A 27,475-nucleotide genomic window follows, 5' to 3' on the forward strand; every position below is an offset into this window, starting at 1 on the left:
CTGTATAATTTGGTCATTATTTGCGATACAAGTTTTAGTCAAGGTATTTTGCCAACCATGACAACTTTTTACTTTTCCTAATAATGATGAAACTTTTAATAGTGTTTTTAATGCACGTGTAATGTAAAATGCTAGCGAAACAGAAGCTAACATGCCTTCCCTTTAAAAAAAAAATTGCATTAGCAACAACAATTTTTGCATCTTCTCACTTTTAAGATTTCCACGTCAGTGGCTCAGACTGGTAAAATGACAGTTTGGTTCGTTTAGTTGACAAGATCAAACATTCATCTGTCAGAGTGAAAATGAATGCATTTATTTTCAACAGGCAGCCTTTCATTCTGAAGATACCAGGCGCTCATATTATCAGGCATACGTACCAGTTATTTATAATAGAGCACTACTATGGTTATAGGCACCCTACCATATGGGATATCAGCCACTCTTCGATTAACCTACAAAAAGGGATGCAGTTGTTACTCTTAATTTCTGCTAAATGCATCAGGTGTCTGCTTGGTTCTTGTCCAAGATAATCCCCTGGTGATAACCAAAGAAAACTGATAAACCCCCATTCAGATCTCCCTCCCTGCTCCCCCCACAAAAATGTTAAGAGGTGCTGCTGCTCCTGGCACTGTCCTTTACTGTCACTTACAATGAGGCAAGGCACTCAGAATGCTATAGCACAGTTAAAGGTATGAAAACAGTGCAAAGCCAAATAAAAGGGTGCCTTCTAAAAAGAGTGGGAGCTCACGCAGGAGTGGACTGATTGCAACTGAAAAGGTAGACAAAGACATTTATGAAGGGGGAACAGTTCTGCCCCCTGGATGCCGCACAGAAATACAAAACAACTCCTGGAATACTGTTGCACATTTTTGGCTGGGATGCTGAAGTTGCATCATACTGGGGGACCAGTCAATTCACCTTTAACCAACATAGATCCCTAGCCTAGCGTTTTCTCTTCGATGGCACCAAACTGGTGCCAGGGGTCACAGGGAAAGCTCCATGACCCTAAATCAATTCCATCGCACCACTACAAATATGCTGCTGTGGGTAAAGAGATGGGCAGCTCCTTGAAACCCCCACCCTCTCTCCCTGCTCTTGATACAGCATCTAAACATAGCTGGCCACAGGAGCCATTCATGTACAGGATTAAAGGTGCAGGAAGCAGTGCCCTATTATTCCATGCTTTCTGCTTCTACTCTCACGTACCCCATTTTGCTGCAAGAGCAGGAGTCCCAGCTTCCAGATACACCAATGGATCTTCCCTGGCATCGAGCAGCATATACCCTTTGGGGAGGGAAGGGAAAGGAGGAGCAACAGAGGAGGAGGAGGAGACCAAAGAACAACAACAATTCGTTCAAAGTGGAAGGAAGACAAGATGAGAAAGATTTGAGTCAGAAGGGAAGAGAAGGAACAGATGGAGTTCTGCTGAACCACAGCCTTGCATGATGGGATAGACTGAAGGAGCCTAGTGGACAGAGACCTGAGCCCAATTCCCGGCTCAGCCACAGATTTCCTCTATGACTTTGGGCAAGTCATTTCATCTACCCTGTGCCTCAGTTTCCCATCTGTAAAATGGGGATACCATCACCTCACAAGCATGAGAAGGATAAAAGAGTCATTAATGACAAAGGCACACTGATGCTACAGTGATGAGGACCACATAAGTACCTAGACAGAGAGGCATCTCCAACAGCAATACAAGGGTCAGGAACCACCGCCCTTCCCTCACCTTTAAACCTTGCTTTCGAGTTTCAATTCCTTTACAATCAGTCTGATCTTGCTTATGCTCCTCTAGAGCTCCTCATTACTGGGCTCTCTCTGAAGAGGAAGAAGTCTTTAGAGTGAAAACCAACAGACCCACTGAAGGTTAGTTAAACCTATTGTGCAAAGCTCACTGCTAGAGCTGGGACTAGAATCAGAGCTGCTGGTTCCAATCCAGTGCTCTACATACATCTTCCCTGAATGCAGAGTTCTTAGAGACACTTCTTATGTAGTGCGTTTGCAGACAGATACTAGGATAGTGACTGAAACGATAGCAGAGATGAGTTGCCTATATTTTGACAAGAAGTTTCCACAAGCAGGTCACCTCAACCTGTGAAAAACCCAGGGTACTAGGGATGCATGTGCTGGCAGCAACAGGTGCAGGGCTAAGACACTTTCCCACTTCAGTAAGGGAATTTTCTTATACCTTAGGAAGGAAACAAAAAGCCATTAAGCAAACAAGCATTTAAAATGCACTTTGCAAACTTCCAAGAGCTAATCTGAATATTGTTGCTAGGACAGCATTTAACCTGAAATGGGAGGGTGAAGGCAGACATGCAAGGTTAGGAAATTAAACCAGATAAGACCCTTCATTCAGACAACTAACACACCAAGAAGTCCCCTTTAAGATAAAGGCAAACAGAAGTACACAGAAAGAGAGCAAAGGAACCAGGTTTACTTCAACTTACCAACATCATTAGGGTACTCTCCATGGGACAGCTCACAGTTCAGGAACATTTTTCTTCCCTGTACTCTTGCACGTGCTCTCTGCTCCCTTTTGAGGGAGACCGAATACTCACCAAACCTCCAGGGCTAACCCCACCCTTCTCTCCTGCAGATTCCTGCAAGGAGAGCAGGCAGCTGTGGTCCTTGCAGGAAGTTAACCCTTTCTCACTCACTTCCCCAAAGAATCAGGACTGTCCTCCCTCCTGGTGCAATCTGGTCCACTTCAGAATAGGAGGGGAGGGATCTTTGGGGCTTTTTAAAAATTACATTATACCCATGGATAAGCAATCACTCGTAGGGATAATTTAGTATTAGCAGTATCCAAAGAGAGAGTTACTCTACCAGAAGCACAGGTATAATCACCTTAATTGTCTCTTAAATATCATGGCAAAACTTTAACAAAGAAGCTCCCAGGAGTATGCTCCAGCGCACTATGCTGAGAAAAAATATTTTCCTGTTTCCCCTAGTGGTGGTGACTCCTGTAAATTGATGACAGCGTTTATGTTAAATTTACTGTGGCAATAAAATAGAATATAATTTAAGTCAGAGTGGGAACTACAGATCAACTCAAAAATCAAAAAATGGAAGATTTCTATTTTCTTCTACATATCAATGCTGCTTTCATTCTGAAAGTATTAAATGCTCTAATGAATATATGGGGTTCCATGACAGAAGTCTGACACTGTATTTAAAGGAGCTCAGCCAGCTCTGCAACTGACTTTGCACAGGTGCTTCAGTTCCCTGACCATTTCCAAATTTCTGGCTTCTTATGCCACATTTTCCCCCAAGGAACTTCACTTTACAGATCTTGGAATTGTTTTTTCCTGATGTCATTACCATGGCAGCATCAGGGATGTCATTTGAATTTTGTTTTTAAACAAACTCTAAGACATACAAACACCTCCATAATTATGATCCAGCGCTTCTCTTCTAAATCAATATTAAGTCACACAATAGCTCTGTGATATAGGCAAGAAGGGGTCTAATCCTGCATTCCCTGGGCCCCCAGAGCTGCCAGTGAAGTTTCTGAGTGCTTCAGCATTATCCCCATTTTTTACAGAAGGGGAAAGTTAAATTTATGACTTGTTCAAGGCCAGAGGGAGCGTCAAGGGAGATTAGAACTGAGGATATCCTAACTCACTTCTTTCCCTTAGACTATGAGTCTTGACGCTATCTTCCACACTTGTCTTTCATCAGTGGCTCTCAAGTCATTTTATAAACATTAATGGAAATATACAAACCTACACTTAAAATGTGAAGGTGATTGTTATTTCTAAAGGACACTTCTCTGCACAGGTGACTCTTTTCAGCCACTGATAATGGATAATATTAAGAGCTGCAAGTGCTGTAGTTGTCAAATATACTTGCAAGAGTAGCCATCAAAATCTAACAAGTGTTAGAGATAATCCTTTGTCCATGCCTATTTATAACTGCAAATTGGAGGTGATCAGTTATATGCTGTGCACCTCCGAGATTCATATAATTTAAATGAGACACTTAAAGCACCAAAGTGCATAGTAGTTTTATAAATGGAACTCATTCACATTAATTACAGTTACCTGCATAAATCTCTCAGGCATCTAGGAAAGATTAGACCCTAAACTCTGCTTCTAAAGAATTAGCAAATTTGAAAGAAGAAAGATTTAAGCTACAGCTTTTGCTCATTTGATCCAGTTGCCTTTTTAATTTTTGTATGAGTTTTTAAGTATTTTTAGATTCCCTAGAATCCTTCGAACACAGGTGTACAAAACTTGTAACATGTATTGCTATTACAAAGCAATACCTGAGATGCTCAGTCCTTCGCAGAAACATACCTCATGAGCAAGATGTGCTCTGACAGAGTAGATCAGCAGAGCATAGTAATCAATTCTGAAGGCTTGCTTACCCTTTGGGATCCCATTACACAGGTTTCACTCCTGTTCTTGTAGTAAATATCATTAAGACTTGCAAAGTCAACTTTTAAAATGGTACAACTTTTGTAGCTCCATGAGGTAGCAGCTTAGCAATGTTGCAGGGGCAGTCAGCTAACAAGCCAACAGCCTGTGGTTGCTCTGCCATGACTGGTTATGTGAAGTATACAGCAGAAGGAAGAGGTTTGTTGCACTGTAGTCTAGAGCAGTGTTTCCTAAAGTAAAGTAGAGTGCGTATCCCCACCCCAACTTTGCAGTGGGGGGGGGGAAGAGAGGTCTCAGTTGTTCTCCAGAGTCTCAGCTTTCATTAGAAAGAGTCTCTAGTTGCTAGCGTTGCAAAGAAAACCTCAAAAAAGTGACCTGAGCGGAAGTAATGCTGTGAGGTTCACTTGGGTCTGCAGACAGCCTGAGAAACAATAGTGCTGCAGTGTGAACTGCCTCATTCTTCCCCATGCGTGCTAACTCAAATGCCAATGATATTTTAAAATGTAAATATTGTTGATGTTTCATTGCTGGTCTAAGAATGCAAGAAGATCTACACAATCTACACTGAGGGATCCCTCATTTTGGGTAGGCCTTTACAGTACAAGAGGGAGCACAATTGGTTACATTCTCCTGAAGTGGGGTTCCACTTTCAAAAGTTTGAGAAATACTGATTGAGTGGATAATGCACTGGATTGGGAGTCTGGAGACCTGGAGGTCTATATCCCGCTCTCGCACTGATCTGCCATGTGACCTTGGGCGAGTCACTATCTGTGACAACTCTCTGCCTCTCACCCTTCATCTTGTCCATTTTGGTTGCAATCCCTTTGGGACAGGGACACAGTATATGTTTTTACAACAGCTAGCATGATGAGTTCCAATCTTGGTGGGGCATCTAGGCCCTACTGTAACACAAATAGGTAAGGGAATACAGCCTTTGACAAAGCACAGTTGTGATTTTGATTGATTAATTTTGATCAGAGAGAGGGTTCTAACTGAAAGTTTTGATTAGCTGTTTTCTATGAAGAGTAAATGTCTTTTCTGGGTACTGTTCTAGTGAAAAAGTTATAAAAGGCAGTGATTTATCATATTTCTTGGTACTGACACAGGTTTATGAAGTTACAGCCTACATCTATCAAAGCACAGACGCATTCTCTCCAACATTCATCTGGAGCACAGTTCCATGTAAAATGGCCATATATTAAGATCATCATCCAACTATTCCTTTATCAGTAAACATTCACACAACAAAAGCTTATTTCCAATACATCTGTTAGTCTTAAAGGTGCCACGGGACTCTCTGTTGCTTTTTACAGACCCAGACTAACACAGCTACCCCTCTGATACTCTTTTGAAGGTTGCAAGTGAGACAATTCTCCAGGGCAGTGGTTTTAAACCTGTGGTCTGCAGACCCCCGGAGGTCCACAGATTATATGCAAGATTACCAAAGGGGTCTGATACTCTCTGACATTTTTTAAGGATCTTCACTTGAAAAAAGAGTTGAAAACCACTTCTGTAGGAAGCTGGTAACCTAAGACAATTTACTTCTCCTCTACACCCCATTCTGTCCTCCCTCTCAAACCCAAAGTCAGAAAGAAACAAGGAAAAAGACTTATATGACTTGACTGATCATGTCCATTTCCCTTCATAATGCAGGATAATAGTCCACCAATTCAATGACAAGCTGGTAACTAAGCTTGAAGGTTTTCATGCTAACACCCATATTTTGGACGTTAAGGTCCAGATCTGGGAAGAAATGTTATGACAACTGCCATACTGGGTCACCCCAGTATCCTATTTCCAACAATAACCAGTACCAGAGCTTCAGGGGAAATGTACAGAAAAGGGCAGTTCGAGTGATCCACCCCTGTCTTACAGTGCATGAGAGGAACGGTTGAGGAGGAGTTTGGTTCCTTTCAGGGATTACATTACTGGTTACCTATTTATTCTTTAAAGGCTGGCCATCGTTTGGAGAACATAGTAGAGTCCATGGAACCAGAAGAAGTGGCTTTCCAGTGCGGTGGAGGATACCCGGCCACCTCTGCCAGAGAGATGTTTCTGCTAACGCTCACCACTCTACATATTGCTGAGTGGAGGAGTTGGGTGAGTTACAAAGGTAGACCAGGCCCATTTGCCCTGCCATTAAACCTGAAGAGACAGCTTGAATTTCTGCCACACCAAAAATTTGCTGAATTATGTTACAGCACTGGGATGGAATTTGAGAAGAAATTGATTCTATTTTAAAACAAGCAGACAGAGTTCCTATGGAAAAGGAACAGAGGACCACAGAAAAACTTCCACCTAACCCTTTGTCTTGCCAGAAAGTCCAGCCCGAGTCCAGCACACCACACTGAATGGGACAGGAAAACAGTCGGACCTCAACTATATTTTCTTCCCAGAACTTTTGCATTAACACTGAAAGCCAGTGGCCTCTTTGTTGCTACAAGACATGACCTTGTATTTGTGCAACTGCTGGAGGGATGCTTCACACACCCTCACATCCCCCAGCTTCTGCAGGGCAGCTCAGCGCAGGGAGAGGATAGACACCAGGGACTGGGAATGGTAATAACATTTTGAAATTGTCATAGTGGGATTGGACTGCTCTGATGTTCCTTGGACAACTATATCTTTCCCTTTCCCTTCCGGGATCTACACAGCCCCACACACAAGCAAGCAAAGACCCTGCTTCATGCCGGTCCTATTCATAAGGGGAAGGAAAAACAGTGGTGGGGGGAGGAAGGTGCTGTTGGGGGGTCTTTGCACAACCATAAGTGTCATGAAACTGTTCCAGAGGTGAAAGTAAGCCAGTCCGGTCTGGCGTATCAGCAAGAGCCAGTATGCCGTGCCGGACCGCACTGGCTTCCGCAGCGGGGATTTAAAGGGCTCTGGGCTCCCCGGCCCAGAGCCCTTTAAATCTCGCCCGCAGCTCTGGCACCTGGGCTGGGGCCGGGATTTAAAGGGCTCGGAGCTCCCGCGGCTGCGGGGAGCCCAGAGCCCTTTACGTTCCCCCCCACATATCTGGCAGCCGGGCTGCGGCCAGGATTTAAAGGGCTCAGAGCGCCCCACAGCAGTGGGAGCTCTGGGTCCTTTAAATCCTGGCCCCAGCTCGGCAAGGCTCAGTGCTCCCCGCAGCATGGGAGCTTCGGGCCCTTTAAATCCATACCCGAGCCCGCTGCCAGAGCTGCGGTGGGGATTTAAAGGGCCCAAAGCTCCGCGGCAGCTGGAGCCCTAGGCCCTTTAATTTGCCCCTGAGCCCCGGGGGCTCCCAGCCACCTCTGCAGCTGGGACCCCTGGGTAGATTTAAAGGTCCTGGGACTCCCAGCCACAGCTGGTGCCCCAGGGCCTTTAAATCTTGAAAGGCCCCGCCTCTTCTGGATGAGGCCACACACCCCCTCAAGACTCCGGCAGTACCGGTAATTCCTGTAAGTTACTTTCACCTCTGAACTATTCTTTCCTTACCAGGGGCCTTTCAGAACCCATCCCCATCCTCCCTCCTCTATCCCTGGACAGTGCTGCCCAGGGAGTATCACTGCCAGAGTGCTGGCAGGAACTGCACAGACACAGGGGCACACAGGCTCCTTAGTAATCTATTATAGCTTCCACGGAGTGCTTTCCTGTGCTTCATGGGATTCTGAGCAAGTCGTTGGCTTACCCAGCCTTGTTTTGCCACAAGGAGCTGGGGCAGGGAGCAGCTTCAGGCATGTATTACCAGAGCAGGGGGATAGTTCCAGGGAGTGGGAAGATCCATTGTAACTAACCAGCCTCAGGTGCTGTTTCCTGCAGTTTCCAGTTACTCTTCAGGGGAGGCTTCCTCAGTCGGCCTGGTAGAAATGCAGAATCACATGCTTCTCTTCCTCCAGCTTTCCTCAGGCTTCCTCCAGAGTCCCTGCTGCCTCCTCACTGTGCCCCTTAATGGCATCTGGTTATACAACAAGGCCAGCGGGATTGAGGAGAGGATCGTGAGTCACTTCAGGCTCCATACTTGCAGTCCTGGAGGGTGCCTGATCCAGCTCATCGTAACATGGGCACACGTCCCCTCCTGAAGTGATCATGGAGTCCTTCACTCTCCCCTATTTGAGAGAATCCTGTCTCCTCCAGCCTTCATGAAAGGCCCCGTTAGAGGAGAATGTTCCTGCTGATCCGAGCGAAGCTGTGAAGGACAGTGTACTCTGAGCACACGCTGATCAGAACACAGGTGTGTTCCAGAGACCAGAGGCAGCTCTTGGAACACGATCCATGGTCACCTGTCCTGAGCAATAAAATTCATGGGAGAACTGATCTGAAGTGCTCAGCACAGGTTGCTACTACCCTGGCAATGGAAGACGGGAGGGTCAAGTCTGGGACCTTTATGCCTTTGGGTAAGGGTCAGGCAGTATGTAAAGGGATTAGTGCATTGTGGGAATAGCCCTGGAGGACTTACGATACCCATGACCTGGCACACACCCATTGGCCATGTCCACACTACCTACCTACCTACACTCCTCATACATGTAGCTTTTGTTCTGTGTGCTATCATTCAGGAACATGCTTCAGGGTTTCAGATATGGGTAATAGGGAGGTCATGACACATCAAGGCACATGTAATGGTGAACAGTCACAAGTGCAGGTGTAGCTTCCAGGACATGTGCCAACCTTATCTCCTCTTCCACATACCCCAGACCTTTTACAGTTCCCATTTGTATAATCTTTCCCAACACGCACTTCCAAAAAGGGAGATTCACCCATCTCTCATTTTCAGACAAGAGGCATTTCTTTACGTCCTGTGGGAATTATCTAGAGTCACAGAAATGCAGGGCTGTAAGGACCTCTGGAGGTCACCCTGTCCATCCCTCCATACTGAGGCAGGATTAGACTATCCCTGACAAATGTTAGTTTAAAAGACCCAAAGTCAGGGATCACCCAGCCCCCAGGAATGCTGCTCACTCAAAAGGGGCAGTCCTAATAAGTGACTTGCACACTCATCCCTAGTATTTACAGCAATTTATTTATTTTGTCCAAATACTGATTTTACTAAACTTGTAATACCCATGTTTTGGCTACAACTTTTATCTAGAGTTCTGTGCACATCAGGCAGAAACTGCCTTCAGACTTTATATATGTCCCAAATGGTTTCAATGACTTCACAGGCAAGTTCCTGGAGAGTCCACTTTTACAAATAATGTAGCTCCTTTTGGAAAGTTGTTGGGCCTTATTCTCTCCTGTAGGGGCATGAGTGACTCTGCCTGTAAAGGAGAATAGGATCGCTCACGGGAGTGCAGATAAAAGCATTAAAAGATTGGAAGGCCCTTAGATATTAAGGTAATGGGGGCTATGTAAGTAACTAAAATAGAGCTCTTGAATACAGTAAGTAACACATTTTTCTGTGCATAAGAAGTTGAAGAAGTATTGGCCATGGTGGCCATGTACAAATTGAAAGGTGCAGAGCATTGTTGCAGGTTCTTGTCATGCAGGACAATGCATTGTAATAGAGACTCCAAGAGAAATCTTCAGTACTTGCAGGAATGAACTTTGTTTATTATGCAGTCACTGCTACTGTACAGAAAAACTATGTTCACTCCTAGACAGTAAGTCCTAGTGGCTAGAGCAATGGACTGGGAGTCAGGACACATGGGTTCTAGTCCTGCCATTGCCAGTGATCTACTAGATGACTTTTGGCAAGTCACTTTCCCCTCTCCGTGTCTAAATATCCCCACTTGTAACACGGGGATAATGATACTGACCTCCTTTGTAAGGCACTTGGAAATCTACCAATGAAAAGTACTATATATGAATATTCTAGCAATTAAATTCCACATGTAATTTTTCTTCAGTTTCTTTCAATTTCAAATCGTCACCCCCCACCAGCTCATGTAAACATACAGCACTATAAATTCCATCGATAATCCTTACATTTGCACACAAATTTATAAAACCAACATAGAATGACCACATCAAGTAATTTTTTTTTATGAGTAAAGCCTTAAGGTTTTATAATCAAACTGCCTATATATAAACTTCATGACATTTTCGAGAACTCTAGGAAATATTACTGCTGTTTCTTCAGAACTTTACAAATTTGCCTCATTGTCTACTCTAAACAATATTCCTTAACAAAAACAAGCAGATATATTTTAAGGGAGAGGAACAAAATAACCCAGTGTTACAAGTAACCTGAGCAAAACATCTGCACTGTGAACAATTCCCCTCTCCCCCTGCCTTCTCCATTGGTCAATCAACTCTATTTATACCAAACGAAAGATTTTCCTTGTTTGTGAAATTTACATTATGATGAGCAAAATGTGTTAGCAGTCAAAGTGATTAAGTGCTGAAACTTGTCAAAGCCATGAAACTTGTTTTTAAAGTTTACACTAAAACTGAGAAAAAACAACATGTAAAGCTACTGCGACATCACACGCAAGAAGAATCAGGCCATGCTATTCAGTGTTCAAAACAAAGAGGCTTATGAAATGGAACCTTCTCTTTTAAAAATCCAGAGACACAAAACAAAGCAGACATTGTCTGAGAGATGCTCTCTCTCATTGCCAGTGATATGGAGATGTCTCTCTCCTGACTCACTCAGGGGTAAGCACCAACACACGGGGTTTTGACTTGTGGGTATGCAAATTTAAAATGGTTAAAGAAATCCTGACTTTACACTTCCAATGGATTCTAGATAATTTTCAGATTATGAATAATTTAAGAACACTGTACAAGACCAATGTGAATAGCAATTTCATTAGTTTTAAGTGTGTTCTTACTGTTACTTTCATATTTGTTTAACCAAACACTCGTTTTCTTTCAATATTCAGCTTGTTAGTGTGAGAGAGCAATATTACACATCACAGCGGAGGCAAGCAGCTCATTTTACTCCTCCATCGCCTATTCCTCATTCTCTAACCACTTTCAGCCACCCACAAACTCTTCTCCATATTCCGTATCAGGTATTATTTTTTTCTGTATTTGTTTTATATTTTCTGTCTCTTTCCACTTTCGCTCAAATCTTCCATTGCTAATTTTGCCTTTTTCGTCCTCGTTCGAAGTTCAATCCACTCTAAGGCTGTGTACACACTACCTCTTACATCCATATCAGTTCAGCTGCACTGCTGTAAGCTCTGTAGTGTAGCCATAGCCTAAGATTCCTCTCTAGAGGTTGGTCTTTCAGATTATTCTTGAACAAAGATAAGCAGCGAACCTATTAAAATGACATAGGGAAGTCCTGTAGCGGTGGCAGTCTGGGACGATTTTCTACTCAAAGTATGCAGCTGGAATTTGGCCACCTGGTACATATACAAATACATTATGATACAGTTTTTTGTTACAGGATCACACAAATTTCTCACTAATGCATGCACTGTCTGGTCAGCCCTAGGAGCGGTGAAGGGCTGGAGCATGCTCAGTGACAATGGAATCTTTTAGCAATAGCAATTCTCTACTGAGCATGTGCAAACCAAGATTTTTTTTTTGTCAAAGATTTATAAATTGGCCAAACTTGGGCAGATTTTTACAGGGACAGCAAAAGGCATATCCCTGATACAAAGACCAGCCATATGTCAAATTCCTGCTCCAAAGCATAGGGGTGGTAGAGCTGGTAAAAGAAAAGGGCTCAAGATGTAGTTTCTAAAAAATATGGGCAAAACAGTGTTTTCACCCCTAGCCTTGTTCTTGGCAATAACTGGACTATTTTGCCTAAAATTTTCTGGAAAAAATTCAGATACCCAGCATGGAAAGTTTCATCTGAAACAATTAAAGTTTGGCAAAGTTATAAGCAACTGAACACAGGGTCTTACAATGGAAATTGTTAGTCAATCTTAATAAGCACTGATATCAGCCCTATCTGGAATATAATGACTGAAAACAAGAACTATGAAACTATGAGCTAAATCCATGAATCCTACCAGTAAATTTTCAGCATTACTGTGGGTCCTTTATACCTTTGCATTCCTACTTAATCAAAACAAAAAGTAAAGTCAACACAATTGCAGTTTGAACCAGAATGTTAAAATTTCATGTCTTATGTCGTGTCAGAGAGAAACAAAGTTCAAATTATTTAAATAAAACAAATTTCCTATCTTGTATTACCAACATCTGAAATTATTCAAACAGGAACTTTCTCCATTTCACTCAGCTTGGACAATGGACACAGGCCAGTCAGGTCGTCTCGTTTTCATGTGCTAACATGATGTTGTGGGGCTTCGACCAAACACATTTACATGTTGCAGAATCAATGGAAGGGGATGTTCAGATCAAAACATGATTTACTTTAGTTAAAATCTCTCATTCTAGTAAAATTACATTTTGTAATTTATATCTTATATATACACACCCACACACCATAGCTATTTGCCTGAAAGTTATTTTTTCCCCCAGATATGCCAAAATATGGTTTTAGTTAACTTAATCCTTCATTTTTTTTTAAAAGGTATTCTTTCATTCTACCTGCATAAGTATCTGGGAAGTTAGAATACAGCCTAAATGTTTGGTTATTTTTATTGCAAGGAGTTATTTATAGGATTGCAAGCCTGTGTTTAGACCTACTTTCAATCTTTAAGTACCATCCAAAAAAGGTTTAGTATTTGTTTTGTTTTTTAACTAGAGGGCCAGATTTTGAGCTGGGATAAGTTAGCACAACTGCACTGACTTTACTACACCAGCTGAGGTTCTGATACAGAATTCCCAATGTTATGTCTTCACCATAATCCTTCACCACCCTCAGTTCTCTAATTACTTTATAACGTATCTACATCTACACTTTCCTATGCTTCTAGAGTAATGAAGCTACCTTAAATTTAATGTTGTCAAAACGCAGCTCTTAAACAATATTTTCTTCACAGAACAGAGAAAACATACAATGCCTACCTGGAATAACAGGAATATGTTTTGTACATCTGTCTACATTTCACGCTGTCGGTCTCTGGGCACTCCTCCTCCTTCTATGCACAAACAAGTCCCATTAATTTTACATGACTTGAGAAGACAGTATGTTATAACTGGCAAACCTAAAACAACACCAAATCAAGTGAAAGCCAGAGTTTGATCAAATCCAAACTCATCTATGTCATGAAGTGTTGGTATTTACATTGAAACCATACAGCCAATCCCAGGTTATGCCCCAATTTCTGGCACTATTTTCTCCTCTGAGTTTTCTTTGAGTAATGTAACTGGCACTTTATTAATGTACTACTGACAGAGTGAAGATCACTCTTAAATGTATCAGTAAGAAACACTACCAGCAACATAACAGCATCAAAACTATGGGTCCAATTCACTTCAAGGCCAGAGGAACCCAAACTCCAGCACCCTAGTGCACCAGGAGTGCAGGTGGGACAGGCTACCAGTAACACCTGCTCTCCTGAGTGCCCAGGCCCAGTGAGTGCAGCCCCCAAACTGGGTATTGCTTGCCTATGAGGGATCCAGAGTAGGTCAACTGGAAAATGTGCTCATTAAGCCTCCATCAATGAGACTCCTATGGAGCTCCAGACAGATTTTAAAGCTGCCCTTGGAACACCTGCAGGAGAGCAGCAACGATTTCTCCTCAGCCACTGGTGTAAGTCTGGCTTAATAGGAGGGGTTACTGTTTGACTCTGGAAACTTCTTTCAAATGTACTGATACAGCAAAGAAGTGAGGGGCCTGATTCCCCGCTGTTACTCCAGTTTTACAGAATGGTTCTTCGGTGGAGTTCCACTAGTGCAGAAGTGACGTGATGCAGTGAAGTATCGGGTCCCCAATCTTTCACTGCATGCAAAAGACATGCAGGACGGAGGTGCAGTAACAAGTGTCTCAGCCAAACATGCCAAGACATTGCATTCTTGGCATCTTGTATTCTGAACAGTCCCAAGATGCTTGACAACTTAAAGCTACATCAAGGGAGCACTTTTCCCACCACCCAAATACAGTCAACTCCATGATAGAAATATGGCAACTATTCCAGAACCAGCATACCAACACTAACACTAAACATAATTTAACACGGGAAGTGAAGAATATTGTATCCTGTTGAAAAGCCAGGGGAAAGTCATGTCGGTAGAAAGTAAATGAGTTATAATCTGGCCAGAAGACCCCATCATGGATTATATATTGTATATTCTGAATATACAATACGTAATTGATATAAAAAATAAATCAGGAATCACTTTCTCTCATCCAAAAAAAAAAAAAAAAGCACAGAACAATTTTTCTTGACACCATGATAAGGCACTGGTTTAGAGAGAAAAGTACTACTCACTGAATCACCAACATCACTTCTTGCAGCATTTAGGTGTCTGGGATTGGCTGTCGGCTACACTGGCCTGTTCTGACACTGACACTGCACATCACAACTGGAAGTTTTATACAGATTATCAAGAAAGATTATCTTGACACTTTTGCTGCGTGCTCCATATGATAACACATTTTACTAGGTTAAATTTACTGTCTTTGTCTTGTAGGACTAGCTAATTTCACCCACCCACCCATCCACATTTGTACACCTTTAAAACCAAATTATGTCCTTACATTCATGAAGAACTCCCCAGTGGAAGTCAACGGGAACCACATGCACACCTGAGAGGTAGTTTCAGCTCTTAAAACTTGTTTTATTCTGCAGATTAGCTAAATTATATATGTATGTATTTACTGTAGACTACAACTGATAAAAAAATCTCATTTGTAAGCATAAAAAGTTTAATTGGGAAGACCAAGTGGAAGAAATGGACATCAAGTTTTAAGTAGAATATCATAGTTGATCCAGTATTCCTGATCTTGCTGAGAATACTCTATCCATCCAAAAATGGTCTCACTTTTAGCAGAGACAAATCACCATCAAGAAATCTCATAAGCCAATTTCAAGAGCATATAAACAGAGGGTCTGGCTCCACTTGAAACTTCAAAGCACTGCCGCGGCAGCGCTCTGAAGTGCCAGTGTGGTCGCAGCGCCAGCGCTGGGAGAGAGCTCTCCCAGCGCTGCACATACTCCACATCCTGACGGGGTTTAGCTTGCAGAACTGGGAGCCGCGCTTGCAGCACTGCAGCACTGATTACACTGAGGCTTTACAGCGCTGTATCTTGCAGCGCTCAGGGGGGTGTTTTTTTCACACCCCTGAGCAAGAAAGTTGCAGCACTGTAAAGCGCCAGTGTAGCCAAGGCCTATTGTTGTTGCACTGTCTAGACACACAGTTGCTTGCAGTACCTCTGAAATTCATCAAATGGATATTATTAATCATGCTAATTACAGCAGTGCTCAAGGGCCAACCAAGAATGGAGTCCTAATGTGCAAGGTGCTGTACAGAGTACTAGATTATTCTTGCCCTGAAGCACTTACAATCTAACTAGACAAGACGGACACAAGATGGGGGAAGAGGTATAACACCCGAGCAAAGTTAACAATGTGATAGCACCAAATTGCATGTTCTATGATTTGTTGGGAGGGATGGGGGTTTAGATCGGGGGGGATCATCTAAATGGGGGTGGGGGAAGGAAGGGTGAGAGAGGGACAGGACAGATAAAAAGAGGACAAGAGAGGCAGGTGTGGAATAAAGCTGCAGTGAAGAGACTGTAGGAGAGGTAGAGAGCTGGAGTACACAGCATATCAATCAGCACAGGGCAGAGAAAGTCCAGTGAAACCTGTAGAAAGTTCTCTGAATGTCCAAAGGTCCATTCCCCAAAAGATGAAGTGTCTGGCTGGTTCCTCGCTGCAGTTTTTCCCCCGAGACTCCTTTGTGGTGTTGGTGGGGAACTCACTGGGGATGAGGTGAGCAGACACCTCATTCAAAGGGGCAGGAACTCGGCAGAGCATGGGGAGAGGTGGGCAAACAGACCTGCCCAGAAGGCCTGAGCAGAGTAACAACAGCAAAAGATACCCCCAGTGAGAACTGCTGACTAGCGGAAAGAAGTGAAATAGGCTAGTAAGATTTCTCAACCATTAAAATCAAATATAACATAAGCGTAATGAAGAAGTGTTGGAAAAGTCCTGGAAACAGCCCTTCATCATTCAATGTCTTTTGTGCATGCAAATTCTAGAAGTTCATAGTGGGAGTTATACAGTTAACCACACAGGGACTTTTGATATTTAGCAGTAGAACTTTTGATATGGCTGAAAATTGCATGAATACCTCTATATAGAAAAATACTATGTAAACACCACCATGAACACTTGTTTTTACCCAGGGAGGAAATAATGAAAATTGAACAAATAGCAGAGCAATTGCAAGAACACTCAAGTAACGTACAAGCAAACATTAAGCAACGGTCACCATTTGACATTTACTATACACTATTTGCCAGACCTAGCTAGATATAAATATTATCATCTGCCACACTTAGTTCTTCTATTTCTATTATTCTAATCAACTCCAAGACCAGTTGCTTTAATAATATGTCAAAAATAAAGTATATAGGAGAGGGATAGCTTAGTGGTTTGAGCATTGGCCTGCTAAACCCAGGGTTGTGAGTTCAGTCCTTGAGGTGGCTATTTAGGGATCTGGGGCAAAAATCTGTCTGAGGATTGATCCTACTCTGAGCAGGGGATTGGACTAGATGACCTCCTGAGGTCCCTTCCATCCCCGATAGTCTATGGAGTAGACCATAGCCTCCAAGTGTCTTGGATGGGTGCCTAGATATGAGAACCCAGACAGCTAGAACTTAGCAACCTACTATGAATAAGCATCAGCTGACATACTGAGTCAAGCAAGCAAATCTAGCACCAACATCACACTATCAACTTAAAGTAGATTTCTATGTTCTCTCAGAGCAAGAGGCAGTTATAAACCAGAAAGACATGATTCATTTGCAAAAACCCTACTTAACCTGAACTTTCCCCACATGTTCGTAAACGTAACTATTTCTTCATATGGTACTTCTTACGCCATGAACTCTTTTCCTCAAGGAAGAAATTTTAATATATTTTAACACTGAATTCTTTTCATTACTTGTAGAGTATCAGACTTAGTTTGACAGGTGTGCCTTGGGATTGAACTTCCCCATCCAAAGAATAAGTATTCAAGGAGACTGTGCTAGTGCAAACTTTCCTATATCATCCTCTAAGGGTGCTTAGACATCAGATTGGACCCATAGAGCTCAAAAAGGGTACTTCTGCAACTACTCAATATACGTATTCCACTCTAAAATTCTCTGAAAAGACTCTGGGTAGTAATTGTGATGTGACCAAATGGCCCACTAGGAACTGGACTGAAATCAATTCATTTCTGCAGACATTGAAAGGCCATTATCAAGTATGTATGTTCAAATCACTAGTGACTCAGGCAAATTTGAATATGTGACCTAGAGGTGAAGGACGCTACATCCTATTACCAATCTCATGGGCCATCTGGTCCCTCCACTACAAGATTTAACACACACACACACACACACACACACACACACACGTTCATGCAGCATGCATCAAAACTTATCTGATTTAATTCTACCAGTTGTTTTTACAACAAAATGATTCCCAAATGACTTCAAAAGAAATCAATAGAGTATTCAGGATTTCTCCCCCTTTTATTGATTCCCATTTACCACAGTTTCACAACAACTTTTCTTCTCTTTGGGGGAAATTACAAAGAAATCAGTTGCAATGACAGTCATTTGCCTTTAATTTTACACTATCAAGCAGTGTTTCTGATTTCCAGCTCTCTGAAATTGCATTGAATCTTTGAATGACCTGAACACCAGCCAAACCACCTAGGTTACTACTCTTATGAAAGCTGTTAGCCCGGACAAAGGATTTCTGTTCAACATAGCATCAGCATCTTCAGGATAGTTGTTTCCTATTCAGTATATTTAGCTGCACAACAGCACAATGCATTTCTCATTTAGATAATGAACTCCCTCCTACTCTCCTAACCATGCTCATTCAAAAGATTTACCATGCCTGGGAAATGCACAGATTGCGTTCAGACGAACGTACAATTTCTTGCTATGGTTTCAAAAATGTCCTGCCATAAGAAGTGTCAGCAACTCCTCCCACACAGGAACAATACATCAGCCCCAGCAGCCCCTGCGTCCATTAGCAAGCCACAGCAGCAGCACCCGCGTTGTGTTTATTCATTGGCTAGTAATGAATAGCTCTTTAAATTTGCAGGACCGGTCCCTGCCATCTCAGGTGTCCTCTCCCAGGGTGAAGATCACAGCCAGCCCCCCCTTGCCAGCGCCTGGCTGGGGCAGTCAGCCCCAGCGAGGAGCAGGAAGGTGGGTCTGTAACACGATCCCCACCCCGCTCCCCGGCCAGCCCTTGGGGCGGGAAGCGGGAGAAAGGAGGCCCCTTACCTGAGCTGTCCATGGTGCTGCTGCTGCTGCCGTCCAGATGCTGCGGCTGCTGTCGGGCCGGGCTCCGGGCTGCGGCCAGCACGGCCGGGATCACCCCTTGCTTGCTGCCGCCGGCTCGCTCCTTGCTGCCCCCGCAGAAGTCACCGTTGCTCTCCACCAGCTGCAAAGATTCGTACCCGTCATTGCTGGGCTTTTTGCGGTAGCTCCCGAGCAGGCTCATGGGCGAGTCCGAGCGGGGGAGGCTGCGCCGGCAGGGGCGGGAAATCGCACGCGCCTCGCCTTCCCCCGGGGCAGAGGGGCCGCCAGGAGCAGCCCGAGCAGGGCCCTGCGTGCTGGGCGTGGGCCGCCGGCTCCGCTCCCCGGCTCGGCGCAGGGACTGCACCGGCGCGGCCTGAGCACAGCGCTCCCCGGCGGCCGCCACAGCCCAGCGCTGGGGGCTCGCGGGCTCGGCTCCCCTGGCCTGGAGCCAGCGCCCGCCTGGAGCTCGGGCCCGGAAGCGATCCGGGGGCGTCGGGCCCGGCCCGCGCCCTGCCTCTCGCGGCACCGACAGGGAGGGGAGGGGCGCGCAGGGCAGCGGAGTGGATGGGCCGCTCAGCAGGGGGGGTGAAAAGGCCTAATGGAGGCCTGGCTCAGCCTAAGGCTAAAAAAGCCTCTTAAGCTCCCCTCCCCCCCCTTTTAAAAGGGTTTCAGGGGGGCTGATTTCAGTCTTAGGGCCAGAGTGCTCACGGCCTCGGCTTGAAAATTCTGTCTCACGTGTAACATCCCCCCATATATATATTATCTACATACACCCTGTGTACTATCTACATACAGCACCCTGCACATACACCCTATGTACTATCTAGTACACAGCACCCTGCACATACACCCTATGTACTATCTACGTACACACCCTGCACATACACCCTATGTACTATCTACATACAGCACCCTGCACATATACCCTATGTACTATCTAGTACACAGCCTGCACATACGCCCTATGTACTATCTACATACAGCCTATGTACTATCTACGTACACAGCCTGCACATACGCCCTATGTACTATCTCCGTACACACCCTGCACATACACCCTATGTACTATCTACATACAGCACCCTGCACATACACCCTATGTATTAGTGACTCATGTCTTCTCTGCTCTTCATTCTGAACCCAATTTTCTCTTAGCAGTCAAGGAGTTTAAAAGAAAACGGAGAAAGTCTCTCTGCTTCAGAGCTATAATTCACCTAACCATGTCAAGGACTGTAAAACCACAGACAAACTGCAGTCACTGGCACTGCCAGGACACTTAGACCAAACCCCCACAAACAAATTACACTAGCCAATTCTGTCAATGCCACTTTTCTTGCCATAAGGCTTAGACTAAATTGATAGTGGTAGAGACATAAAAACGGCCATACTGGATCAAACCAAAGGTCCATCAAGCCCAGTATCCTGTCTACCGACAGTGGCCAATGCCAGGTGCCCCAGAGGAAAGAACAGAACAGGTAATCATCAAGTGATCCTGTCATCAAGTGATCATCAGATCATCAAGTGACCCTGTCGCCCATTCCCAGCTTCTGGCAAACAGAGGCTAGGGACATCCTCCCTGCCATTGATGGACCTATCTTCCATACAGGGGCGGCCCATCCATATAGACGAACTAGGCAATCGTCTAGGGCGCCAAGTTAAATGAGGCACCAAATTCGAGGGAAAAGAAATCAAATGAAAAAAATAAAATGAAACAAAAATTAAAAAGATAAAAATACAAATAAAACAACAAGGATATCATTATTTCAATTCCCGTGCATGTACGGAGGGAATATGAATTATAATTCATTTCTCTACATTTCTGATAATTTAATATGTCAAATCTTTTATTTAGTGCAAAAATAAATAATATTTTAGTGAAAAAAAAATGTCAATTTGCAACATAGGGTCAAGATGACCCACTCCGCAATGTTGATAAGCAATAACTCAGCCACAATGAAACACATCTGCCAGCAGCAAGAGCTGCAATGTTAGTGACACCTAACTCGAATATACATCCAGGTCGCATAGCCGGAAATTCATTTAGAGTGGAGATATCACAAGTTGATATATGTCAAACGGTCATTTTAACACTCGTCACAGGTAGATGGTTAAGAATTGAGTGAATATTGCGAACAATTGTGTTTCTTGGTGCCAAAGAATAATGCCTTTCAGCATTATAAATCCAGAAAGTGAATATCTTTAAGCATTATTAAACCTTAGCGTTATTATCAGGCTGTATAATTATGAACTTTTATTTGTTATAACTGATTCACATGTAATAAGTAAGGTCCATAAAAGAAAAGTAATAGTGTTAACGCTTAATAGACTATGAAAGTGATTTCGTCACGCTCCAAACGGGTAACGGTGAGGAAGGGGATTACTTTCCAAACAACTGGTGATGGATTATAACATCAAAAAAGGTCATTTTGTTTCCATGTAAACGCTGTAACTAACTGTTTTAATAGGTGAGTTAGTGTAGGTTACTAATCATTGAAACTTTAAGCAGTGAAAAGACATGTTGGGATGACTGCAATGTGGTTTAAATCGCCAATGTGGTGGGTGCGTCAGCCATCCTTAATGCTATAATGCTTGCAGTCGGAAGCACAGTACAAAACAATATTCAAATGCCCCATGGCAGAAAGAGGAAAAAGAAAACCCTCAGAAGTTAGTATAATAAACAAAAGGCTGAGAAGGAAAGGGACCAAGCAAAACAGCAGGGATCCTTCGTGAAATATCTTCTCTTTAATCCAAATAAAGATGGAAGCAGTTCACAGTATATAGATGAAGGAATTTTACTTGGAGAGGAGGTTAGCTCACATCTGCAAGGAAGCAGTTTGGAACATCAAGATGAAGGTATATTACTTCGAAATGAGGTCCACATCCACAAAAAAGCAGTTTGGAAACTCAAGATGATGGAAACTTACTTCTAGATGAAACTGCTCACAGCATCTCATATGGAAGTGGAGAAAATTTATTCACCTTCAGAAACACATGCAGAAATTGAAGTAAATGAAGTAGAAGGAAGAAAGGGTGAGGAAGTTACAAACAAGTTACAGTATGGGGACCCAGCTTCATGGCCCAAATGCGATGACAGTGTGCAACAAAGTCTCGTGGAACATGGACCTGAACAAGTTCATGAATTTCCCTTACCTAAGGACGGGAATAAAAGAAAATTCTCTGCTCAGCATTACAAGAGGAAACTCATTAATGAGGAAGAAATTCATCAAAACTGGTTACAATATTCAGTGCTGAAGGACTCTGTGTTTTTGCTTTTGCTGCGACTTGTTTAGAAATCAAGCAATTCGTACATCACTTATTGAAAATGGTTCAAAGGATGGAAAAACGTATCTTCAGTTCTCTCTTCATATGAAAGAAGTATAGAACATTTGGAATGTTTTCAAAACTGGAAATAACCTTGAATTACAATTGGAAAAAAGGAAAAACTATCGATGAAGAAAATTAGAGCATCTGATTGCTTTAGTGAGAGTTCTCGGTGGGCAAAATGTAGCATTCCATGGCCGCTGTAGAAATGAAAAATTATACACTCCAGGTAATGGAAGCTTTTTAAAATTTGTTGAATACCTAGCTTTGTTTGATCCAGTCATGAAGTAGCATCTATGTAAAATAACTGATCACAGGTTCATTTTGTAGGAAACACAGGTTCATTTTGTAGGAAAAAATATGCAGAATGAACTGATTCAAATCCTAGCAAATGTCATTAAAAAGAAAATTGTAGAAGCTGTCCATTCTGCAAAATACTTTTCAATAATACTGGACTGTATACCAGATGTGTGTCATGTTGAACAAATGATGCTTTGAAGCCGCTTTACTATGAACCTGGAAACATTTATGATGCCATAATTGAAATTTCTGATACTATCTTTACTGAATCATCTGGCAATATGGCACATTAAGATGCAGAAGCTCTTGCAAATGGCCTTTCCAAGTTCAATTTTGTGACTTCACTCCTTTTGTGGTATAATATCCTTTTCAAGATTAACCTCACTAGTAAGCAGCTTCAGGAAAAGAACTTGAACATACATTCTGCTATTCAAAACTGCAGCAAACTAAAAATATTCTGGAGGCATTCAGAAGTGATGAAGGGTTCGAAAGAACGCTGGTAGATTCTCTCGAGCTTGCTGAAGAAATAGACTTTCCAACAGAATTTGAACCAGAGCCAGTTTGCACTGGGCAAAAGAAACAGCAGTTTTCTTCTGAAGGATGAGACACACCTATTCAGAACCCAAAACAAAGGTTCAAAGTGAATTTCTACTTCGCAGTCCTTGATACTGCTGTTCACTCAGTTGACGAAAGATTTCAACAGACGCAGCAGCTAGAGTCCGTGTTTGATATCCACAGCTTGCAAGAGAAAACAGCAAAAAAGATAAGAGAATTTTGTATAAAACTGGAGTTGGCATTGACTTATGAAAACTCAAAAGACATTGATGCTACAGATTTGCGTAGTGAGCTTCGGGCTTTTTCAAGAAACTTAAGAAACATTCCACTCCTGAAGAAGTACTGAAGTTTGTTTGTTTGTGAAAATAAACTCACAGTTTTCCAAGCATTTTTATAGCTCTACATATTCTTTTAACTTTGCCAGTTTCCATAGCTAATGGGGAACATAGCTTCTCAAACTGAAAATTGATAAAAACATATCTGCGTTCAACAGTGGTACAAGAGAGACTTGTTGGACTTGCCACAATGTCAGTAGCGCATGAAATAGGTGGAAAACTGGATCTAAAAGAGCTAGTGATTGAATTTTCAAAACTTAAAGCAAGAAAAAGTAACGTTTTAAGAGCACAGTGTTTTTTATTAGGAGTGTTTTGTAAATACAGGTTAAAGTTCATTGAAGAGTTTTCTTATTTCTTTCTATATTGGATGTGGTGGTAATGGCAGTTAAAGCAGGATAATGTAATGGATGATTTTGGATTTGTAATAATAAAAATAATTAACATTTTAATGCATTTTCAGACTGAAATATCATCCAGTTGTCATATACAAATCTATTCTGAAAATTTCATGTCTCTGTTTTATCTGATCTCAGAAACATTGGTTCGACAGATGGACAGATGAACAAACCAAATAATTAAGCCTCTGTTTATTAAAAAAAACCCTTAAAAAACATTAAAAGGAAAAAAGGAGAAAAATGTTTCCCAGTTTATCAAAAACCTCAGCCTAGATCTGCCCTTAGGACTTAGAGATGGGGGTGCTGGTTGCATGGTTTGCCTGGGGCCAGGGCCAGCGCTTCCATTGAGGCAAACTAGGCAATTGCCTAGGGCGCCAGAATTTTCGGGGGGTGGCATTTTGGCGGGGGGGCGGCAGGCTGCTCTGGTGGACCTGCCGCAGTCATGCCTGCAGAGGGTCTGTGGGTCCGTGGCTCCGTTGGAGCTGCCGCAGGCATGCCTGCGGACGGTCCGCTGGTCCCACGTGGCTCCAGTGGACCTCCCGCAGGCACGGCTTTGGCAGCTCCACCGGAGCCGTGGACCAACGGACCCTCCGCAGAAATGGCTGCGGCAGCTCCACCAGAGCCGCGGACCAACAGACCCTCTGCAGAAATGGCTGCGGCAGCTCCACCAGAGCCGCGGGAGTGGCACGCAGGGCGGCGAAATGGCCATGCGCCTAGGACACGAAAAACTCTAGCGCTGGTCCTGCCTGGGGCACCTGTTGCTAGCAGCTAGTCTAGGGCCACCCCGTCTCTGTGAACTTATCTAGTTCTTTTTTGAACCCTGTTATAGTCTTGGCCTTCACAACACCCTCTGGCAGGAGTTCCACAGGTTGACTATGCATTGTGTGGAAAAAATACTTCCTTTTGTTTGTTTTAAACGCTGCTGCCTATTCATTTCATTTGGTGTCCCCTAGTGCTTGTGCTCCGAGAAGGAATAAATAACACTTCCTTATTTACTTTCTCCACACCAGTCATGATTTTATAGACCTATTGTATCCTCCCTTAGTCATCTCTTTTCCAAGCTGAAAAGTCCCAGTCTTACTAATCTCTCCTCATATGGCTTCTGTTCCATACCCCTAATAATTTTTGTTGCCCTTTTCTGAACCTTTTCCAAATCCAATCTATCATTTTTGAGATGGGGTGACCACATCTGCACAGAGTATTCAAGATGTGGGCATACCATGGATTTATATAGCAACAATATGATATTTTGTGTCTTATTATCTATCCCTTTCTTAATGATTCCCAACATTCTGTTCGCTTTTTTGACTGCCACTGCACATTGAGCAGATGTTTTCAGAGCAAGCAGATGTTTTCAGAGACAAAAATAATTTGTTTAAATGTTGGCTCTCTCCCTCTTCCCTTCCTCTCCACTCCCAAATATATTTTAGGAGAGTTTGTTTTGTTTGTAGAAGATGCTTATTTGATAGCCCTGGACCATGAAATCCCAAATCCCTGAGTTTACTCTCTTCGTGTTGACAGTGCCACTGTCCTGAATATGTGCTTTAGCCCAGTTTTAGGGTTACCATAATGCAGGTCCTTCTGTGCTGAGGCTGCCAAACAAATGGCTAGTTCATGCCTACTGTGATGGTGGATTTTGTGATGTGGATTGGATGACCCAAACTGATTTCATACAGACCAAGAACCCATCTGATGAGACCTATGCAGGATAGGAAGGATGGCCTAGTGTTGGTATGCTGGACTGGGGCCAGACTACACTAGAATCACTGCAGCTGTGCCACTGTAGTGCTGCTAGTGCAGACACTCTGTGCCAACAGCAGAGAGCTCTCCCATCAGCAAAATAAATCCACTTCTGCGAGTGGTGGTAGCTATGTCAATGGGAGAAGCTCTCCCACTGACATAGCGCTATAAACTCCGGTGCTTAGTTCGATGTAATTTACATGACTTGGGGGTGGCTTTTTTACATCCCTGAGCAATACAGGTTTGTCATAAACAGATGGTTAAGGGTTAATGTCTCTTTGCCCTGTAAAGGGTTAAGAAGCTCAGTAAACCTGGCTAACACCTGACCAGAGGACCAATAGGGGGACAAGATACTTTCAAATCTTGGTGGTAGGAAGTCTTTGTTTGTGCTTTTTGTTTGGTTCATTGTTCGCTCTCGGGACTGAGGGGGACGGGACATCATTCCAGGTTCTCCAAATCTTTCTGAATCAGTCTTTCATGTTTCAAAATTGTAAGTAGTAACCAGGCAAGGCGGATTAGTCTTATGTTTGTTTTCTCAACTTGTAAATGTGTCTTTTTGCTGGAAGGATTTTTACCTCTGTTTGCTGTAACTTTGAATCTAAGGCTGTGGGGGCGGTCCCTCTAGTCTATATGAATCTGAGTACCCTGTAAAGCATTTTCCATCCTGATTTTACAGAGATAGCTTTTAATTAAAGAAAGAAAAAAATCCAAGGAATTGAGTCTGAACTCACCAGGAATTGGTGGGGGAAAAAGAGGGTGGATGGTTAATTCCTCCTTGTTTTAAGATCCAAGGAGTTTGGATCGGTGTGAAGCCTCTCAAGGCAACCCAGGGAGGGGAAAGTCTGGGGGGAAAGGAGGGGGATCGTTAATTTTTCCTTGTTTTAAGACCTAAGGGGTTTGGGTCTGGGTTCCCTAGGGAAGGTTTTGGGGGAACAGAAAGTGTGCCAGACACTAAATTCTGGCTGGTGGCAGCGTACCAGATTTAAGCTAGTTATTAAGCTTAACAGTGTTCATGCAGGTCCCCACTTTTTGTACCCTAAAGTTCAAAGTGGGGGAAAAAACCTTGACAAGGTTATACCAACATAAGTGCTGGTTTGTAGAAGCCCTGGGACTCAGAAGACCTGTGTTCAGTTCTTGGTTCAGATACAGACTTCTGGTGTGACCCTGGGCAAATCACTTAATCTCTCTTCCCTATCTGTAAAAAATGGGTACATTTCCCTACTTCACAAGGGTGTTGCCTGAATATAATCCATTAATGATTGTGAGGTGCTCAGATACTGACTACAGTGCTGAAGCCTATGTGAGTATCTAGATGCAGAGATCGCCAGCCCAGACTAGGTTAGAACGGGTGGTGTCAACTTGAAATGTTTGATTTTTATCATTAATTACTAGCCTGTCTTCTGTTTGCTCTGCCCAATTTATTTTTAGACATTTGTGTAGGTGGATTGCTCACTGTATAACACAGAGGATTGTCCTTGAACAATACAATAGTCAAATGTTACTCTGCATTTATATTTTAAGCACCCAAGGTAGTTCGTGTTTTAGTCATTTCCATTTGTAGTGATCTAAAAAGCTTAGCCACCATGAAGCATGCACAGCCTGCCAAAGCAACCAAGCAATGTTATTGCTTTACATGTGGGCCTCCCCACATCCTGCCCTTCTTGTTGTTTCATCACTATTTGGACATAGCAAAATAAATTAAAACAAATTGTGTTTTCCTCTAAAGCAGTAGTCATGAAAGCAGTAATGCCAAGATGAAACTCTATTGCAATTCCCACAATCTGAGGTATTAAAGACACTTGGCTTTCAACCTTATGCTTAACACTCCAGGAGAGTGGGCAGCTGGTACAATCATAACTCGTCATATACTATTGATTATATAACTCCTCAAATGCTATATTGCTGAGCAGAGAAGATTCTAGGCCACAGATGCATCTATGCAGGAGAACACATAAGTTTGAAAGTGATAAAATAAAGGACACCATCTCCAAAGATATGTTATAAAGGACACCATATCCAAAGGTATGTAATTTGGAATGAAAATCAAAACTATTTCTGCGGTAGGTTTGTATAAGATCTGCCCCTTCATTATATTGTGTTAAAATACTGTATGAAGTAAAATGCAGAGAGCAAATCTTGCCAATATGCGTCATGTGAGAAATACGTTAACAAGAAACCAATCTGAATATCCAGTAGAGCAAAACTCGT

At 43.0% G+C, this 27,475-nt stretch overlaps 1 protein-coding gene across 5 annotated transcripts in view; it reads right to left on the reverse strand.

The window, feature by feature from the left end:
• The window catches only part of DNAJC6 (DnaJ heat shock protein family (Hsp40) member C6), an 86,003-nt gene that overhangs the window by 43,075 nt on the left and 15,453 nt on the right, over positions 1–27,475 (reverse strand). For 3 of the 5 annotated variants that reach the window (XM_030573416.1, XM_030573414.1, XM_030573413.1), the window contains exon 1: positions 18,604–18,910. The exons of 1 other annotated variant lie outside the window; for it this stretch is intronic. In XM_030573416.1, coding sequence (XP_030429276.1) covers positions 18,604–18,823 — 220 coding nt within the window. In that variant the 5' untranslated portion in view covers positions 18,824–18,910. Of the gene's footprint in view, positions 1–18,603; positions 18,911–27,475 lie in introns of those variants that run through there. One more of the 5 variants, XM_030573417.1, reaches the window with a different exon arrangement.

The sequence above is a fragment of the Gopherus evgoodei genome, chromosome 8, assembly GCF_007399415.2.
Source record: "Gopherus evgoodei ecotype Sinaloan lineage chromosome 8, rGopEvg1_v1.p, whole genome shotgun sequence".
Classification (NCBI taxonomy): domain Eukaryota; kingdom Metazoa; phylum Chordata; order Testudines; family Testudinidae; genus Gopherus; species Gopherus evgoodei.